The sequence below is a fragment of the Orbicella franksi genome, chromosome 12 (assembly GCF_964199315.1).
Source record: "Orbicella franksi chromosome 12, jaOrbFran1.1, whole genome shotgun sequence".
NCBI classification, from domain to species: domain Eukaryota; kingdom Metazoa; phylum Cnidaria; class Anthozoa; order Scleractinia; family Merulinidae; genus Orbicella; species Orbicella franksi.
The window spans coordinates 20,291,262-20,309,963 of NC_138156.1; the positions used below are offsets into that span (position 1 = coordinate 20,291,262).

Genomic DNA, 18,702 nt, shown 5'->3' on the forward strand with positions numbered 1-18,702 from the left:
GTACGTTATTGTACTATGACTGAACTGTCATATTTTGGCCTTTGTTATTCGCCAGTTGAGCATTTATAGTGTCTACTGAAGCTTTCATCCATGCACCGCTTTAGAATATTTCTGCATTTGCTGATCTTGGACTTTTTCAATTCTTTTTGCAGGCGATCAAGAGAGCTACTTCTGGCACGTAGGAAGTTGGAGAAGTGGACAAACTTGAATCACCAAACAAGGAAGAATTCTTCAAAGATAAGAACTTTGAAATTGTCAGATAACTAGTTAACTAAAAATGGTGGCTGAACAATGTCCAAATTTGCTAAGGAATAGCCGCACACTGATTGTCTGGATCGTATAAAAAAGGATTTTATTTAGAAACTGGAAAATGGTAGGCAGTACGGAAAGATTTCCGTATAACCCCATACATTTATTATGCATGCAGAATTATTAATTATGTATGCGCTCTATTGTTTTGGAAGACAATAGGAATTCCCGAGGGTATTGAATATATACATTGATAATTACTACTTACTGTATGAATAAATGAGGATTTCATTGCGCGCTGTCTTTTCGCTGATTCTCTTCTTCCCCTAGCTCCATTCTTCTCTCTTCTTCTTCTCCATATTCTCCAGGCTCCTTGCGCATTTTTTTTCCTTTTTTTACCTTGTACCCCTGCAGGTCTCGAACCACTTACCTTTCGCATACCTCTCGCTTACCAGTCTCTCTTCCACACCACTACACTACGAGGTTCAGTTGAGAATTTGCACTCGAAAAATCATTTTTATTTTACTTCACTCGTTCACATTGCCAAAAATTTACATTACAATTGAATTATTCCTCTGTTTAAAGCATGTTTCACGCTGCACGAAAACACGCATCGCATGTTTTTATCACTAGCTCCCTGGTGAATATAAAGGGGATGATTTATTTCTTTCTCCCTGTTGCCTCTACTCTCTTGTCATTTACAGTTCACCGTCTACGTTACAGTTCACATGTCTACTCTAAACTTTTTAAAATTGTGCAAAATTTTGGCGGATCACGATCAGTGCATACAGTGGTGCAAGGAACACAACCTGCTCGCGTCGTCAGTTATGTGTCCACGGGAAAATTGTAGCAATACATTGACGTGGACACGACGAGCTTCATCGCGAGATGGGTTCGAATGGCGGTGTTCGCGAAGAAAATGCAATGGCATGGCATCAATGCGCCAGAACTCATGGTTTTCTGGAAGCAGGCTGTCCATTGAAAAAGTATTAGCCCTAACGTACGCTTGGGCGCACAAATTTACTATTACTCAAGCAGTGCACGAGACCTCACTAGATGACGAAACCACGTCAACAGAAACGGTGATAGATTGGTATAACTATTGCCGAGAGGTTTGTGCCGACAGAATCATGAATCATCATGCGGGGCAAATAGGCGGACCAGGTAAGACTGTGGAGATTGACGAGTCCAAGTTTGGCAAAACGAAGTACAACCGCGGTCGCTACATCGAAGGACAGTGGGTCTTTGGCGGCATCTGCCGCGAGACCAAGGCCTGCTTTCTTGTTCCGGTAGCGCAAAGGGATAGAGACACACTCTTACCCATCATACGCGCCCACATATTGCCGGGGACACGCGTGATGAGCGACATGTGGAAAGCTTACGATTGCCTAAAAGACGAGGGCTATAGTCATCTCACAGTTAACCACAGCCTAAACTTCGTAGACCCAGACACAGGTGCGCACACCCAGCGCATTGAAAATACATGGTGGGGAGTCAAACGAAGTATGCCTCGTACAGGAACATCCAAAGATCTCTTTGAAAGCTACCTACAGGAATGGATGTGGCGTAAGCACTATGGAGATGATCCTTTTGGAAACATTATCAAGCATATCGCCGACTTGTACGAAGTGCACAAAGATGCGTAAATTGTTCCTTGTAACACTGTATGCACTGTTCGTGATCTGATCGCCACTTCATGGAGGAAAGAAACAAAATACACAGCTTCGTCGCATGGGTCTGAACTTGAGGAAGGAAATCAAGGGGAAAAAAACGCCGAGAGACGCGACAGGTAAGCTATAACTTTTATTTCACGTTGTTTACATTTACAAAATTAGTATAATAGTGGCTAACCCGCTCAACAGATTATCGCTAACCGCAAGCAGCCGGTTTTGCTTAGGCCTAAAGCAATATTTTTAAGCTTTTTTAAACTAGCGAACAGGTCTAAATCGCTATTATTTTAAGCAGTTTTAAGCCTGCGTTCAGTTTAAAAATACGGTAAATGCGGCCCAAATTATGATATTTCGCATCTGATGTCTCAAAGAAATCGTTCCATTTTTGCGTATTTTAGATAGAAAACTGGAAAAAAAATCTAAGTCTAAAAGTATGGTAAAATTTAGAGTTATTCAAATCAAATAAGTCTCAAAGGAGCGCTATTGTTTACTCTATTGTTTAGTTAAACAAAGAACTGTATGCATAATAAATGTATGGGGTTATACGGAAATCTTGCCGGCAGTACTTCAACTTGCAATTGCACACTTAATTGTCTGGAGTGGAGGAAAAAAAATGTGTTAATTTAGAGACTGGAAAATGGAACAGAGTATTTCTGTTTGCAAGTAAAAACTGTTACTCTTGGGTCATCAATTCGCATGCTAATTGTCTGGATTGGAGGAAAAAAGGCTTAATGAGAGACTGGGAAATAGAACAACAAAGTACTTTAATCTCAAACGCGGTTTAAATATCAGCCGCCATTTGCCGATTCTTTTGCAGACATTATTGCGAACTTGATAGCGTTCGCTTAGCTTTTGTCAACCGTTGATAAATTTTGATTTAGTTCACCTCATGCGGAGAACATTCTTGATTGTCTTGATTCAGTTGGACCTCAAACACTGATGAAATTTCATAATACATTCGATTTTTTTCAACTTTTGGAAAAACGAGTTTACGATTGTTTAGCGTTGTTTAAGTTTCTCAAGATCTTTTCGTCATGTCTGCAAAACAGTCGGTGCTTAAAACGTTACTATAGTTGTAGTTGACAAGAGAATATGGGCTTTTTGATTTAAAGAATATATAGATTTCTCCAAATCGATAGCACGTCTTAGTTTTTCAGTTTTTTTTTTTTTTTGGTGGAACCCTGACCGACTATCTGAACACAAAACGCACGACACGAAACCATCTATCGATGATGTCGATAATTACTTGTTTGCTCAATACGTTGACTTATATCAGTACAAACTACTTGTGGCGACTGACTCTGAAAGGCTGGTTCAGTATCTTAAAACAGTACAACAAAGTCAATCAACGGACTTGACCTGAAACAGAACCTATTGATATTTTCTAATTATATACGAATCAAAATTAACTGACAACAAGTTATTTTACCACTGTTTCCAAACCTCAAGCGAGTCCTAACTTGACAGGTGACAAATACAACGCTGAGACGTACACAACATTCAGACAAACAACTTCACAGAACTATGCTGGCAGGGTTCCGACCATTTATTTATAAAAACAAATTTCCTTTTAAAACTCAAAAGACAGAAGTGTAGTCTCCATTTTGGCTTGCTTTTGTTTGGTAAACGTCTAGGCGGAGAATGTTTCTAGATGCCCATGTTCTCTTGTCAAATATTGAGTGCTTGTTACAAAACCCTAATGCCTGGCTCGTGAAATATTGCGATTAAGAGCAACTTGACTTTACAATTGTATTGTTTACCTTCACACTGTTAAATTACAATGTGATTTGGCGCTGTTTTGTTAGCGAAGAAACAAAAGAACATTGCAAATTTCAACCACTTTCTTTTCATTGTGGTCCGTATAACCTTTATTTATTTTAATCAAATATTCGAGTTTAATAAGGCTGGGGTTAAACTCGTAGAATATAATCGCATCTCTTTAATCAGGCGCTTGGGTTTTGTGACAAGTCAGTGTTTGAAAACGATTTACATGTAAATGCTGGCGCTCGTTGTAACACAGGACACTGCATGAACACGAACTACAAAAATAAAATAATAGGACATTAAATTACGTTGAGCTGATTTCTATATTGAAATTGTCTGTATTGCTCCAAAACTTCATAAATGTTGTTGCACTTTGGTCAGGACAGCTACATTTCTTGACGTTGTTAGCAAAACAATAGTTGAAATTGTCGATATTGCTCCAAAACTTCGTAACTGTCATTGCACATTGGTTAATACAGGTACATTTTTTGACGTTCTTAGCGAAAATAACAGTTGAGATCGTCTGTATTCAAAACTTATGACTCATGTTGTTGCAGATTGGTTAAGACAGGTTCATTTCTTAACGTTCTTATTAAAACAACAGTTTAAATTGTCTGCGTTACTCCAAAACTTCATAACTGTTGTTACAGATTGTTTAGGACGGGTAAATTTGTAAGTTGTTTTTGATTTCATTTGTCCTGTGTTACAAACGAGAATCGGTGGAAAAAGGTTTTTATCCGAAACATCATCTCGTGCATAGATCAGGATATTTTCAGTTATAACTATTTTTTTATCATTGTTTTTATTTATTCTCTGACAAACCTGCTGAAACCCTTTACTCCTTGAGGATGAGAGGGAACTCGGAAACCACAGAAAAAGTGATCGTCTAAGTTCCTGGCTTAGCACCACTTAGCAGGGGGTAACTAAGTTTAAGCCACACTCTGGGTTTCTCTCAAATTCCCCTACGATTACCTCAGTCACTTTTCTTTTGGTTTGTCTCCAGGGATTTTTCCCTTTTAGGTCAGATTTTTTCCCTTGCGTGTTTCTCCCCCAATTATTGTGTTCTGTATTGTCATAATGGCATGTAGTTTATTGTTTTTTTCAAGTTGATAAAAGACTGTTGTTTTCACCTGAGTTCAAGCCATCAAGGACGTCCAATGTTTTTATCTTAGATCTCGTTATAAAGGACTTCGGGTCAAGTAGGTCAAGTGGAGAATTAGAAACTGAAAGCAGCTCGAGCATAACGTATCGCTATATTCCGAAACCGAAACTTCATATTACTTTAAAATCCCTGACATCATCGGGTCACAAGACGTGCACTAGCTCGATCCGTAAATCATTTGTCTGCAAAGTTCTCCACGTAAAGTCTTTTGTTTTTGCGAGCTCTGATCAAAGTATACTTCAGCTCAAAAACTGTCCGTCTTTTGAACCCTTTTCTAGAGCCAGCTGAAACTGCTCGAGTGTCCTCGTCTACTGAGGTGACACATACACTGTACAAGACGCGTCTCATGCGATTGAAGTACACTATGTCGAAGGTCCAAGTTCTCTTCTGGGTTTTGTCGTTGTTCGCTACGACTTTGGTTGTTGGTAACTGGATTAGGATCAATAATCTCGCTGGCAATCCATGTTGTGTTATTACAAATGAATTATAGCCTTTTGTGAGGTCTTACGTCCGACAAAATTGGAAGTTGAAAAGGAGGGAAGATACACAACTCAAAAATGAGATTGAACACCGATCATTGATCAGTAAATTTACACTGATAGCTACTGATTCATGTGATGAATGAGGTCTTGCTGAGTGACGCCATGCTGCGTTTCAAATTAGCATAAAGTTTTAATTTCATTGTTGAAATTTTATCTTCCGGTTGGGCGCCTTTTCAACGAAGATTCCTTGTGAATACGTTAAGCCCGAGGTCGGCTAAATTTGACTCATTGTTTGTTTGTTTAATTGTTGTCAATGCAGACTGTTTCTGATCTCTTGAAAGCATGTTTATGGTGATGTTGCATTCTCTGAAGCCGAAATCCCTTCCAAAAAAATCCTTCGCCTTCTGATCGTAAAGGCGAACCGAAAGAGAACTTCCTGTCTGGAGGCTATAGAACCCAGTCGCTACTGGTCCTCTTTTTGTCGAGCGCGCAAGATCCTAATTTTAATTAGGAAATTAAACAGGAACCACGCATAATTATGCGTTGTTTTGTAAATAGTAACATCACTATAGCGTTTTTTAACACTTGTTCTCAATGCATTGGAGCCATCTAAACCCCCCTTAAAGGGCCCTAGTCAGCCACACCTTTGTTTTTGTTTACATACAAGAGGTTGGCTTTTATGTTTTATTCAGAGCATGTCAAAGCAAAGAAAATCGCTGTGAAGCTACTAAAGATACAGGGACATACTTTCAGGAACACAACTTACAGTAAAGCAACAAGACTTCGCCTCACCATGCAATATCAATAATTTTGATGGCACCAAAAATAGCAGAGGCTGACTAGGGTCCTCTAAGAAGCTGAGGACCCAACAATTACTGTGTTATGCCTCAAAGCCGTGGCTCCCTTATACATAAAAAACCTAATCTTATTATAGTCTTGCACCTCTCTAACCCCCCATGTTAGCAGGAACAATTTCTACATGTGGACAATACTTAAATAGGAGTGACAATCTGATGTATACTCTCTCACAGATGGCTTTTTATTTCTATTAAGTTTTATTTTTTTTCTTGTATTTCATTGTAAAAGTGTTAATAAAAAGATGACACTGTGTTATCATCAGGAAATGTATTAAATATGGAAAGATATAACAAATGACTATACTGCAATAACTTCATTTGAGCTGATTAATTTTTGTACGATATTACTGAATCAAATCTTCCGAAGACTACAGTGTATAATTAATAAACAACAACAGTGAGAGGTGTTCCAGATCATCAAGATGAAAAGAAAAAAGCAGAAAGATATGTCTGGGTTAAGGCTCAATTCTTTCTAGTCACTTTTACACTGAGCGGTAAAGATATGGTCATCCGAAGTCAATTGAAGCGAACCGAGTCTACACGTTCAATACTTTACTTACCCAATGTAAAAGGGTGACAAAAGTGGGGCATTCCTCCAGCAAAACTCATTATTTGCATTTTACTTCCACATTCGACCAACTGTAAACGTTTGAATTTCGTAATTGGACAAACCAACTTACAGCATAATGTTTATCTATCCTTTTCGTACATCTTATACACTTAATGTGGACTGCGCTACTGTTACTATCGAAAGCTAAGGGACAGAAAATTCTCTGTGATCAACTCTGAGTAAACATGGCCACCAGGCGACTGTTTGGAACACGTGACTCAATTTGATCCCGTGACTAAAGTGTACGCGAACTCACGTGAGCTACTCATGCTCACGTAAGTATGATTACCCCGAGAGACGTTCACAAAAAACAAGACAGAGAACAAATCGCTAAACTAACACTCTCCGAAATATTAATACAGTAAATTTATTATCGGGTGATTTGAAATCACCCGAACACTTAGCAAGAAAACTCCAATTTTCGTGGCACAGATGTCTCGTCTCCGTTGAAGCATGGAAACCAGTTAGCGGAGCAAGGGTTACTGGGAGAATCAAAATGGCGGAGAGCAGTGTGTCTGGTATCGATATATCAATTTCTAGTATTTTGTTGTAAAAATGTCGTTCTGGGCATTTGTATTGTGTCAGGTGGAAACTAGTGAAAGCTTGGAAGGTGTATTTCCTGGTGATCTGATCAACCGTGGTAAAAACCTTCTAAAAAGATTCGATTCACTGTATAAACTGCCAGGGTCATCAAAGTTTTCTGGAGCCTGACAAGTAGTGGATGAAATTTGACAGGACCTGTTCTTACGAAGGAACTTAGTATGCGCTACTCATTATGGTATTGGAATATTTTGCCTGACTGAGGCAGGAGAGCATCAAGTCGATTGGGTCCCTGTAAAGGACTGAAATTGACAGTGGAGACGCCAAAAATGGCAGATAAGTCTACCAAGATAACCAATTTTATAATTCGGGAGGCATTGTAAATTAAAGGAATGTAAATGAGCTAAATTGATTTTAATTTCCCTGTTGTTTGAATAATTTATGGAAATATACAAACATTTCAAATTAAATCAAGATATCTTAAATTCAAAATTTTTGTCACTGTGAATATATATTTATTAGTTTTGTTTGATTTTGTTATTGTGATATCTTCACTAATATTCATGCTACCTTGCTGGTGTTTATTGTTATTACTATTCTTATAGCAGTAACTGTTTAGTGTTGTGGTAATTCTTTCTTAAGAGCTTCTGCCTGAGAGACCGGGGCAGACTTGGAAATGAAGGTCGGCCGATTTCGCTAAAAATTGGTACACAAAGTCGTTATGTGGACTTACGTAATATGCCAAAGTTTCAGGTTCAACAACCATTTTTTAGCCGAGTTCTGGATTTCAGCCCGTCAGGGGTCCCCAGAGGCTGATTTTTAGTGTAATTTTGGCCACTTTTCATTCTCTCTTTTAGCAACGTACAATTACTTTCAGACAAAACCAAAACCATATTTGTAACGCCCTATCCTTAGGCTTCTATGGGTAAAAACATTAGCTCACGGGAAGTTTTCGTTAGCCTGTGGCTGTGATCACAACTTAGTCCTATTTGAAGAATATCGGGAGCAACCGGAAATGGCCTGTTTTTTTAGACTGCATATTTTCCATGCCCATGTTTTATATCGTGAAGTCTTAGTATCCCTGCAAAGTTCAGCCCTTAGTTTAGTAATGCCAAGAAAAAAATACCAAGGTTGAGGCTTTTTTAGTAAGAAAAAACTTACGAGAAGATGACTAATCAGGCCACTTCTGGTTTAAGTTTCAACAAAGCGCGTCTGTAAAAATCAGCCATTTGATTTCCATAAATACCTTTTTTCTTCTAAGTCGGGAATTAGAGACTCTGAAGTTAATTCTAACCGAAAAAACTTACCCTTAATCAGAAATTTGTATGTGATTTTTTTAGGACCGATCAGATTTTGGTCCAGCAACGGTTATAAATTTTGTGGAAGAAGTTTTGAAAATTACGGATAATGGAGTCGCTGGACTTCTTTTCTGAAGAAAAACAACTTATCAGTCACTCTAAATGCAATCACAACGTCTCTCATGACGCCACTTGAAAATTGCGTTGAACCTCGAATAAATTTCGCATATATTCATAGCTAATTGTAAAATTAAATGCAGTCTCACTATTCCAGTCTTTCACGCAAGGTGTCTGGATAAATTCACTTACTATGAATGCTTACCTGGCTACAGGTTTAGAGGCACGCCCCTTTCTTATAATCCATTAAAAGTGAAGCAACATTAAAAACCTTAGCCCCAGCGATAAATTGATCGTGAGTGCATCGTTGCGAGTAATGAAAATTCAGGTTGATTCAGACCGTACGTGACGAGGTCACGACACACCAACTTATCTGAAGTTTGCTGGTTATGATTGTCTTGGAATTCAGTTTTTTCTCGTCTAGATTTGTCTCCTTGATACTGCAGAGAATGATCAGGTATAGAACTTACATGAGAACCTAAAGAACGAATGGATATGCCACAGAATATTTATTCATACCCACTCCCCCAGTGCAAATGGCCTAGGTAAAACTCATCAGTATATTGTGTGATCATATTACATGGACAGATCGAAAGGTTTTGGAGGGAACTGCGTGAAAGGTTGGAAAAGTTTTTCAAGTTGCCTCTAAACCAACTAAAAGAACAAGGTCAATGTGATCCCCACGATGAAAGCCACAGGTACTGAGTTAGACATATCTATAGACATTACTTTCATAATTTAGTTTATTTGAGTAATTTTAAAGTTGAGGCCCTATATTAAAGAGAAAAGGCAAACAGTGAATTTATTTTTCCTGTAACCCAGTATAAATTATAAGGGAGAACCACTCTTCTTTATCCCTTTTGTTTCAAATTCACTGAACCATGAGCCATAGGCAAGCAAATAATTATCATAATTACGCGAAAAATATGTAAAATAAAATTTTAAAAAATTAAATCAAACAAAAATAAACTGGTATCAGCTCGGAAAATAGAAAAAAACAAAAACATAAAAAAAGGAAAAATGAAAGAAAAATGAAAGTGACTGCAATGAGTGAAGGCTCCTCTTCTTTCCCGCCAATTGCGTCACGTCGCTTTTCTTGTTGAGCTGAACCTAATATTGGCATCTTCCCTGCATCTTAGAGGAAGTAGGAACAGCAGCACTAAACGCTGAAGTAGAGAGCGCGTGGGCTCAATATAACGGAAGCAGATATATATTGCTAATCGTTAGCGATAAATATGGCACGAAAGAAAAATTTTTACAGCCGATCATAGGTGCAGACACCGTCTACTCTAGGGCAAGCTACATTAACCAACAGTTTTACGGCCGCGTGAACGTGTCCGCCGGCCAAGGCTTGATAACTAACAACGTTCAATCATCGGACGCTGGACAGTTCCTGTGCCTATACAAGGAAGCTATGTCTCTACGAAGAACGGAAGTGGAACTCATTGTTTTCAACGGTAAGTATTGTTAGGTTGAAGACTAGGGTATCTAAAAGATAGTAATGCTGCAGCACATTCTGTTGCACTGATAGTGATCCAGATTGTCTGCAAGAAGAAAAAAAAAAAGAAAAAGAAAGAAAGAAAGTGTAACTAAAAATCTGTCCTTGAATGCATCAACTTCACGCATAATGACGCATCGATGGCGAGATGTGACAAGGGATCGTGACAAAAAGCACATAGTGATCTGAACTATGTTTGGACTTTAAACGACATCAGGAGCCATAATCGGGGACGGAGACCGTAAGTCTTGGGATCCGCGCGCACCTATGATATGGGACAATTTTTCTATTTTTAGAAGAAATTGCGCCATCGTGACGTCATATATCCGCGCGGATCCACGCACATGTTGGGGGCTCTCGCGTGGATGCTGTCACGTTGCGTGATCAAATGGTGAGAGTTGCGAGATTCCCTAGCGTATTTTTCACCGTGATGGCAGGGAATAAGGCAGGGAATACGAACCAGGGCGCTTATATGTAGTTTTATGCTCTGAGCTAACGGAAAAGGGGGGTTTTTCAGGATCGAAAACAAGACTTCAATCTCGCGCTGGGAATGAATAATAAGATCTGCTCGCGCTTGTTGTAAGCTTACGCGTATGTTTTTGCGTTTGTTCTGACTTAAGAATATAGCAAAAAAAACTCTATACTCTGGTATCGAGTTAATTTGTGAGTTTCTCAGACAATGGTTAATCATAACCAAACCCTGTTTTTGATAGTTTCGTATTGTTTCTGCTCGTTTGGCGAGTTTGCAAAAGTTTTTGAAAGGAAAGTCTGACGCGTACAATTAGCTCATTTGCATAGTGCAGCTCGTGCACTTTCAAGTCCGAGTCGGTGTTTTCAATTGTCAACAGATCTTGACAAAGATTTCTTTCGTTATCTTTTGTGCTGAGATGCTGCAACAAATTTCACGAACGCAAAAAAGGCTACTAACATCATGTGTGCTTCTTCAACATAAGCACAGTGAAGTTTTACACTGCGAAAATGAAAAACGACAAGGAGTTTTGATATTAAACTCGATCCAGAAAATCGAAATCGTTATTCGAAGTTGATTAAAGAAAGCGTCATTGTAACTTTGCTGATTATTTCTGCTTTATTCACATATTTCCAGCTTAGCTTTTAATATGTTCTCAAACATTTATCAATCTTAAATGTATTTAAAAACTATAGAGTTACTGTTTGAGTTCGATGTACGCTTTCACACGAAAGTGCGGCGGAAGTCCAATTTGTCATGTTTACTGACTGTACAAAACACGCATCGGCGGGCGCTCTCATTCATCGACAACAATAATAATAATAATAATAATAATAATAATAATAATAATAATAATAATAATAATAATAATGGCATTTCGGGCAGTATATCCACAGGGTGGCTCTTCGCCTGCCCGATGCTAACTAAATTTACAATTAAAAAGATATCTAAGAATTTTAAGAATTTATATCTATATGTAAACGAGATAAAATTATGTTTTAAGATATCCTAAAATAAATAAATGAATAAATACATAATTAAAATTATGCCAGGTGTTCTAAAGCTCTCTTAAAAATAATGTTTTTGGTGTCTTTACAAAATTTAATATAGTCTTGGCAGCACCTCACGTTGCTGGGCAACGTGTTAAATAAACTTGCAGTCTGGTCCTGTAGAGTATTATTAATTAAAGATCTCTCTAACTGAATGCTGTTACTGGATCTTAAGCATCTTTCGTGTTGAAATACATTAAGTAAAAAATAAAATACATTAAGTAAACAGAGAATTTACTGGATCTTTACACAAATAAAACTGAGCAGTATCTACGGACGTAAGTTATTGGGCCTTGATGAAATATCAAGCCTTCCTTACAATTCAGGCGAAACTCAAACTAGCAATTATTTTGTCTTAATTTTCGGTTGCGATAAACTGGCAAATTCCTCGCAAGTTTGTGGTAAGAGGAGCTAGGAAACCATGAAGTCCTGAAGCTCTGCTATATCTAAATATATCCAGCTAGTTTTTTGCTGTGTAATGGAAAAGCTGTTAATCTTCAACATATGTGAGATTTAAAGAGGAGTATAAATGTACAGCTCATGTAAAAGAAGCATCCGTCGGAACACAACTTGGTCAGCGATATATATAACCTTAAAGCGGAACATACCTAAATTCGACATGGTCTTACTTCACTCAAACTGGAGCAGCTTACGACGAAAACACTTAATTAACCAAATTCCAACAGACGTAAACGCCTTGAGTTGTGGTCCAAAAACATGAAAAATTTCGGGAATTTCGGACGCCATTTCCCCCGCGCGACATCCGCAGAAATCCTCGCAGCATGTACGCGCGTGTGCCGCAGGCGATGGCGCAATTTGTTCTAAAAATAGAATTATTGTCCCATATCATGGGGACAACCCCAATACTTGAAATGGCGCGCGCTTACGGTCTCCGTCCCCGATTATGGCTCCTGACGACACACATCAACCTCCCCTTTACCAGATCGCGAAAATCGAAAGATGTGGAAATTGTAGCTGAATGTCTGTAAGGGAAAATCTTGGCCAAGGTCGTGAGCCACAGACCGAACGCAGCTCTGCACTGCGGAGGATAATCTACAAAAACTTTAATTCTGTTGTGTGGCTGAAGTATAACTTACACAGGTGCACTATCAAATATTACAATTAGCCGACCAAGCGATCGAGTGATCACATTTATCTCCTGTTTAAGCAGGAAGAAGGTATCATTTATACTTCCAATAATATAATAGAAAAAAGGAACAAAAAAGTTCGTATAGTCTTTGGTTAGATTATGAAAAAAGTTCATCAAACGACAAGGCGTAAATGAGAAGTTTCCTAGGGAAGATAAAAAATGGGGCCGAACAGCAGCATAAAATAAGAAACGTAGAAACTCAATTTTCTGTGACAAAAATTTCAACTTTCGGAAAGGTAATTTTAATTCATGAGTTTCTTGGAAGTTACCACTGATTTTACTAGTCCATAACTGTTCCTTGAGTTCAGATTTCTAAGCTTCTTTACTTGTTGCAGATATCCCAACGTCCAAGCCTTGTCCTACTACAAGTGAATCTGTAAAGGGTAAGCTTTCAATTCTGATCTGTTTTAAATTAGGGCTTAACCTACTAATTCAGAGAAGTCAAACAAAACTACTCTTTCACGGTTTGATTCGTGATTTGGAGTGGAAATGGGTAGCAGGAATGAACGACAATAGGCTTACTCTGGGACCTTAAGTCGCGTAAAGTCGCCTTAAGTCGCGTAAAGTCGCCTTAAGTCGCCTTACGTCGCCTTAAGTCGCCCTAAGTCGCCTAAAGTCGCCCTAAGTGCTATCAGTTACGCAATGTTAAAAAGGTTTCAACACACTCAAATTGCCCCTGTAGAAGATTATTAGACTTATAACTGTCATGTTAGGGTAAACTCTACTCTAACCCTATGGAGGAGGAGGCACGATGACCCAATGGTTGGTGCGTACCCCTATTGGGGATCATTGCATTGTGTTCGTACTCTCATAGTGCCTCTCCTCACCCAGATGTATAAATGGGTACTGGTTACGCAACAGGGGGGCAGGGTGCAGGGTGCAGCAGAGGTAGCCTCAATAGGTGTGCTTTTAATTTTGTTGTTTTTTTTTTAACACTTGTTCCCAATGCATTGGAGCCATCTAAACCCCCCTTAAAGGGCCCTAGTCAGCAACACCTTTGTTTTTGTTTACATACAAGAGGTTGGCTTTTATGTTTTATTCAGAGCATGTCAAAGCAAAGAAAATCACTGTAAAGCTACTAAAGATAAAGGGACATACTTTGGATATTTGAGACTGTGGTGACTTAATTATGTACCAGTATTGGTACAATATTGGTTTATTGCAAGAGATATATGGAGAGACTGTTGCTATTAGTAAGTTTAAATTTATATCACTTGAGTGAAATCACGTCTCCTTAAGTCGCCTTAAGTCGCTTTAAGTCGCCTAAAATCGCCTAAAATCGCCTTAAATCGCCTAAAGTCGCAATGTTTTTTCTGTCAATTTTGCTTAAGTCGCCTAAAATCGCCTTAATAATTTTTATATCGCCCGAAGTCGCCTTAAGTTACGGCGACTTAAGTTCCCAGAGTAGGCCTATTGGGTGGTTGTCAGCTGGACAATCAACGTCGCAATGCTCACCCGCGACCACTACAAGGAGATATGTTTTGGAAAAGTCTCCAAGGAAATGCCATTGAGTATCCTGTGTTGGAGCAAAGCCACTAACGCATTTGTCTTTCCGCCGCTCCCTGAGTCATTATCAACCTGGCGTAAGAACAATCTCAGGAATCCTCAAGCAAGGAAATCGCGCGATGGCTCTCTCACTGTACATGTGTCGGTGGAGATGAACACGAGCGATACTTTTGATCAACTGGTATACTGGGAGATAATCTGGACTGGTGTACACAACAGGGTGATCGATAAAATGCTTTCTGTACCTACAGAGTCGGTATGTAGTAACTGGGGTCGTCTCGCTTACTGAAGTATATTTAAGGATTCTGGTTTCACTTCTGTAGGGTATTCATGACGAAATCCCACTATTTTTATCTGTCGAAGTATCTGTTATGGTGCACTCGAAGAAAAAATAATTAAGAAAAAGCTCTTATTTCCGTTTTTAGGCTCGATTTCCGCCGGTCTCTCGAGTCTGGTCGACTATAGCCCGAGCTTCTTTCCTGAACAGCGGCTGGTAATCAAGCCTATTCCGTTTTAAGTTGTATCTTTTAGGGATCAAACAAAGCTCGAGCCACGCCCTAATTAGTCTCCTTTAGGGGTTTAATTCAAATCTTCCTGAGGGCATCCCCGGCCTTTTCATATGGGAGTCCTTGCCCCCCTCCCCGGATTCTGATGAGGAATAACGATAGCTAACGATAGACTCTCGGTATTGAGGTTGTTCTGTTCGTCCACGTACGAATAAAATTGTCCAAATAACTCGGAAAAACGAAATCATGAGCTGTGGGAACTTTTTTGGCCTAGTTTGAACCAGGAGCTTTCGCGAGTTAAAACAATAAGAAGACTACCAGCCAGCGTTTTCTTTGAGCGAATCGTCAACGACGCGGCGCAGTAGGGTTCACTGCTGCGCAAGTAGCTGGAAATCGATGGCGATTATTCTAATTGTTTTAGTAGACGGTCTAGAGGAAAGCAGTCCAAAGCTTACAATCTCAACATGTACAATTTTTCGCAGGTATAGAGAGAGAGAATCATTTTGCCTTTCAAGGCAACAAGGGCGTGATATCAGCAGAAAATGACGAAGAACCAACAGATTCGCGTATCTGCAATAGATCGCGAAAATTGTCTATTAATGCTCGATTGACACTAGTCTGGTGGTCCTTTAGTATTATCAGAGTATCTTATGTTATGTTCTTACGAAATTTATTCTATGTAGAATATTGCAAAAAAATACCAAACGTTCTCTTTAATTTTAATTTTGGCTCATTTACATTTTTGTTATGTTGTTTTATTTTATTCCATAGAAAGTTTTGATTGCGGTAAGAGGCGACCTCGTTCCAAGATAGCTGGAGGCAATAACACAACTCCAGGGGCGTGGCCATGGCAAGTGTCATTAAAACATCGATATGAGGAGCACCTGTGTGGAGGGTCGGTGATTGGTCCGAGATGGATCCTCACAGTAGCTCACTGTTTCGATGATTTTGATGTAACAGATTTCACCATTATTGCAGGTAATTTTAATCGCCTTTTTGCACTCATAAAGGTTTTTTTTACAATCAAAATGGTAGCACTGAAGTCACGCCCACACAGCTTTGCTATTTTAACAGTTTAAAGTTCCGGGTAAACAATAAAACATTTTGTTTTAACATCGTGCTCCGTTAATGGAAGAAAAACTCACTTGCTTAGCTGAATTGTAGTCCAGTCAAGCGTTGCCTCTAACGCAAAGTCAGTTAATTTCTTTTTATCTCACAAGAAGTCAAATCCAGCTTAATTGGAGTCGGTTAGCCCAAATGCAAATTTCATAACAACGAAAGTTTTTCAAGGTAGCCGGACTTGTATTTTGGTATATACCTAGCTTTGTTATAGGACAAGTTAGTTTTGTGATGTAAATCCGAGCGTTCTGGTTGGTTATTTCTTTAAGGGATTTTGCTACACGGACCGTTTTCCGTGGAAACGGTCGCCCTTAAATAAACTGCTTGCTATAAACTTGGGTTGATCGGGCCGTACTGGGGAATATTGGTCCTCACTCTTCGGTCCTCAGAACTGCCGCGACCTCGGGCTAATATTCCCAAGTGCCAGGATGACCCTTGTGAAAGTATTTGATTTTATTTGTTATTGGTCGCTTCAAACCAGGTGTACACCATCTCAGTACAGCAGATGGCTTCGAGCAAGAAGTTGCCATCGAAAGATTCTTCAAGCATCCTCGCTATAACTTGACCTGTAGTTACAACTATGATGTGGCATTGTTGAAGCTGAACAGGACACTGAAATACAACAACAGGGTGGGACCTGTATGCCTCCCAGACTCGGAGTTTGTATCTGGTTCTATCTGCCACATCACTGGCTGGGGAACAACTGGCCTCGGTGCTAAGAGCCTTTCAAAGGTACTGTTAAACTTGTTCCCAGGGTTTTTCCGAAATCCCTAAGGGAGGTATGGTGCCTATATTATGGCCCCGTCCACATTTCGCCGGGGAAATTTGAAAACCCAACAATCAGCGGTCATTTTGGATTTGTGTTTAAGGTAAATTCAGACTGGAAATCACCTGATTGTCGTGACGTCGTCATTTTCGTAAAGCTCCATTTTCAAAATGTTTTCCGTCTCAAAGCCAGCGTTTTAAGGACGTTCGCGCGAAAATTTTCTACTCGATAGATTTTTTTTAAAACTTCTACTGCGGACAGATAATGATATACTTGTTTCAGAAATGAACTAAAAATTGAGGGTCACCGACTTCGTTTCAGAGATCAAACGTGTGGAAAACTAGTCTTATTTTGATAAATTGGAGTGCGTAATTCAGCATGGTCTCCAGGGTTTTTAAGTTAAATTATCAAAGATAAGTCAACAGAGGCAAGCTATCCTAATAATATTTTGTACAAGTGAATCTGTGACGTTAATAATTCCAAGTATTGCCATCATTTTCACAAACCTTAACCCTTCAAGAGGCATTTGAAACTGACGCACAGCTGAACGAAGAGGTCAAATGAACGGAATTCGATGGTGCGTTTTGCAAAAAATTCAAACTTCTACTCGATAGATTTTCTTAATTTTTTTTTCGCAAAACGTAGAAAACTGGCAGAGAAAATGGCCCATCAAAAGAAAAAAAGGGATCACCGAACGTCCAAGATCGTTAAATCCACGCAAAGTTGTAGCAGTGGCCATTTGGCCCATTATTGTTTACTTTCTTACTTAGCGCGCGCGCTCGATGAGTGACGAGGCGTGTGAATTTCGTGCGCAGTAAGGATGTGTAGAAACAATTAGCGCAAACGTCCTTAAATTCCTCCGGTTTAAAGAGTGTTTTCAAAAAGCTCCGTTTTCGTGACGGATTAGTGTGGACAGCAGGCCTAACCGTAGAAATAAAGCTGCGTTTTCAGATTTCTCCTGCGTAGTGTGGACGGGTCCTAAGTAATCAGGTTACCGCAGGTATGTTGATGAGAAAAGGACATTCCTAGGAAAAGAGGTGGAAACTGGCAAAAATCATCTATGTCCTGACCCCGATGATCTAAAGAATATAAAAGTACGGTTATTCCTACAGACCTACATAAGACAACTGACCCATGTGTGGTAGTTTTGTTGTTGAAAATGATTTCTTATGCTTTTTGCCAATTATTATTTGGTCTTAATAATCCAGGGCTTTCTAATTTACTGCTTGTTGAACGTCTGGAAAGCAATTCTTAAAAGGAACTTGCATTGCATTAGTTTCACAATAGAAAAAAGTACATTGAATTGCTATCATAGAATATTGGTGACAAATGATCTACTTGAAGCTATGTCGTATTTAATTATTCACCAGACTTTAAAGCAAGCCAGACTCCCCCTCGTCCCACGTGACACGTGCGAGAGAAGCTACAGGGATCTCCGGTCTTTAGGCTATTGCGTCACGAAACGCATATGTTGTGCAGGTTACGCTCGAGGTGGCGTTGACGCCTGTAAAGGTGATAGCGGAGGACCGCTGGTCTGTCACAGGAATAGAAAGGGGTATCTGATGGGCGTGGTCAGCTGGGGTGCTGAGTGTGGATCAGTCGGACGATATGGAGTGTACGCTGATGTGTTGAGGCTCAAGAGATGGATTCAGGAAACAATACAAGATGCATAATCAAACGAAGATGATTCTCCCGCCAAAATCGTTTAATTGCTGTGACCGGCTCGTTATTCTTGGTTTTCACATGAAGTCATCGTCGCCATATTGGATGACATTTGTTTGTGTCATCCAACATGGCTGCCATGCCTTTGTCATTTGAATCACTCGAAACTGATGGCAGACCATCAACGCTTTTATCGTTAATGATGATCCGAACTCAGATAGGTCTCAA

At 39.4% G+C, this 18,702-nt stretch overlaps 3 protein-coding genes across 3 annotated transcripts in view; all 3 read left to right on the plus strand.

The window, feature by feature from the left end:
- The window catches only part of LOC145462552 (plasminogen-like), a 140,175-nt gene that overhangs the window by 55,019 nt on the left and 66,454 nt on the right, over nucleotides 1–18,702 (plus strand). The window lies entirely within an intron of this gene.
- LOC145463233 (uncharacterized) lies at nucleotides 166–2,021 on the plus strand. The gene has a single exon (XM_081446967.1). It carries the CDS (start codon nucleotides 978–980, stop codon nucleotides 1,893–1,895), a length of 918 nt encoding a protein of 305 aa, XP_081303093.1. The 5' UTR covers nucleotides 166–977; the 3' UTR covers nucleotides 1,896–2,021.
- LOC145463133 (chymotrypsinogen A-like) lies at nucleotides 9,875–18,660 on the plus strand. Its single transcript, XM_081446852.1, has 5 exons — nucleotides 9,875–10,206; nucleotides 13,251–13,298; nucleotides 15,699–15,905; nucleotides 16,528–16,778; nucleotides 18,183–18,660. Exons 1-5 carry the CDS (start codon nucleotides 10,164–10,166, stop codon nucleotides 18,483–18,485), a joined length of 852 nt encoding a protein of 283 aa, XP_081302978.1. The 5' UTR covers nucleotides 9,875–10,163; the 3' UTR covers nucleotides 18,486–18,660.

Bases quoted from the DNA above. Each gene is read 5' to 3' on its own strand.
- LOC145463233 (XM_081446967.1), top strand. From the start codon at position 978: ATGTCTACTCTAAACTTTTTAAAATTGTGCAAAATTTTGGCGGATCAC.
- LOC145463133 (XM_081446852.1), top strand. From the start codon at position 10,164: ATGTCTCTACGAAGAACGGAAGTGGAACTCATTGTTTTCAACG. The intron at 13,299-15,698 runs GTAAGCTTTCAA...TTTATTCCATAG, and splicing joins TACAAGTGAATCTGTAAAGG to AAAGTTTTGATTGCGGTAAG. The intron at 15,906-16,527 runs GTAATTTTAATC...GCTTCAAACCAG, and splicing joins AGATTTCACCATTATTGCAG to GTGTACACCATCTCAGTACA.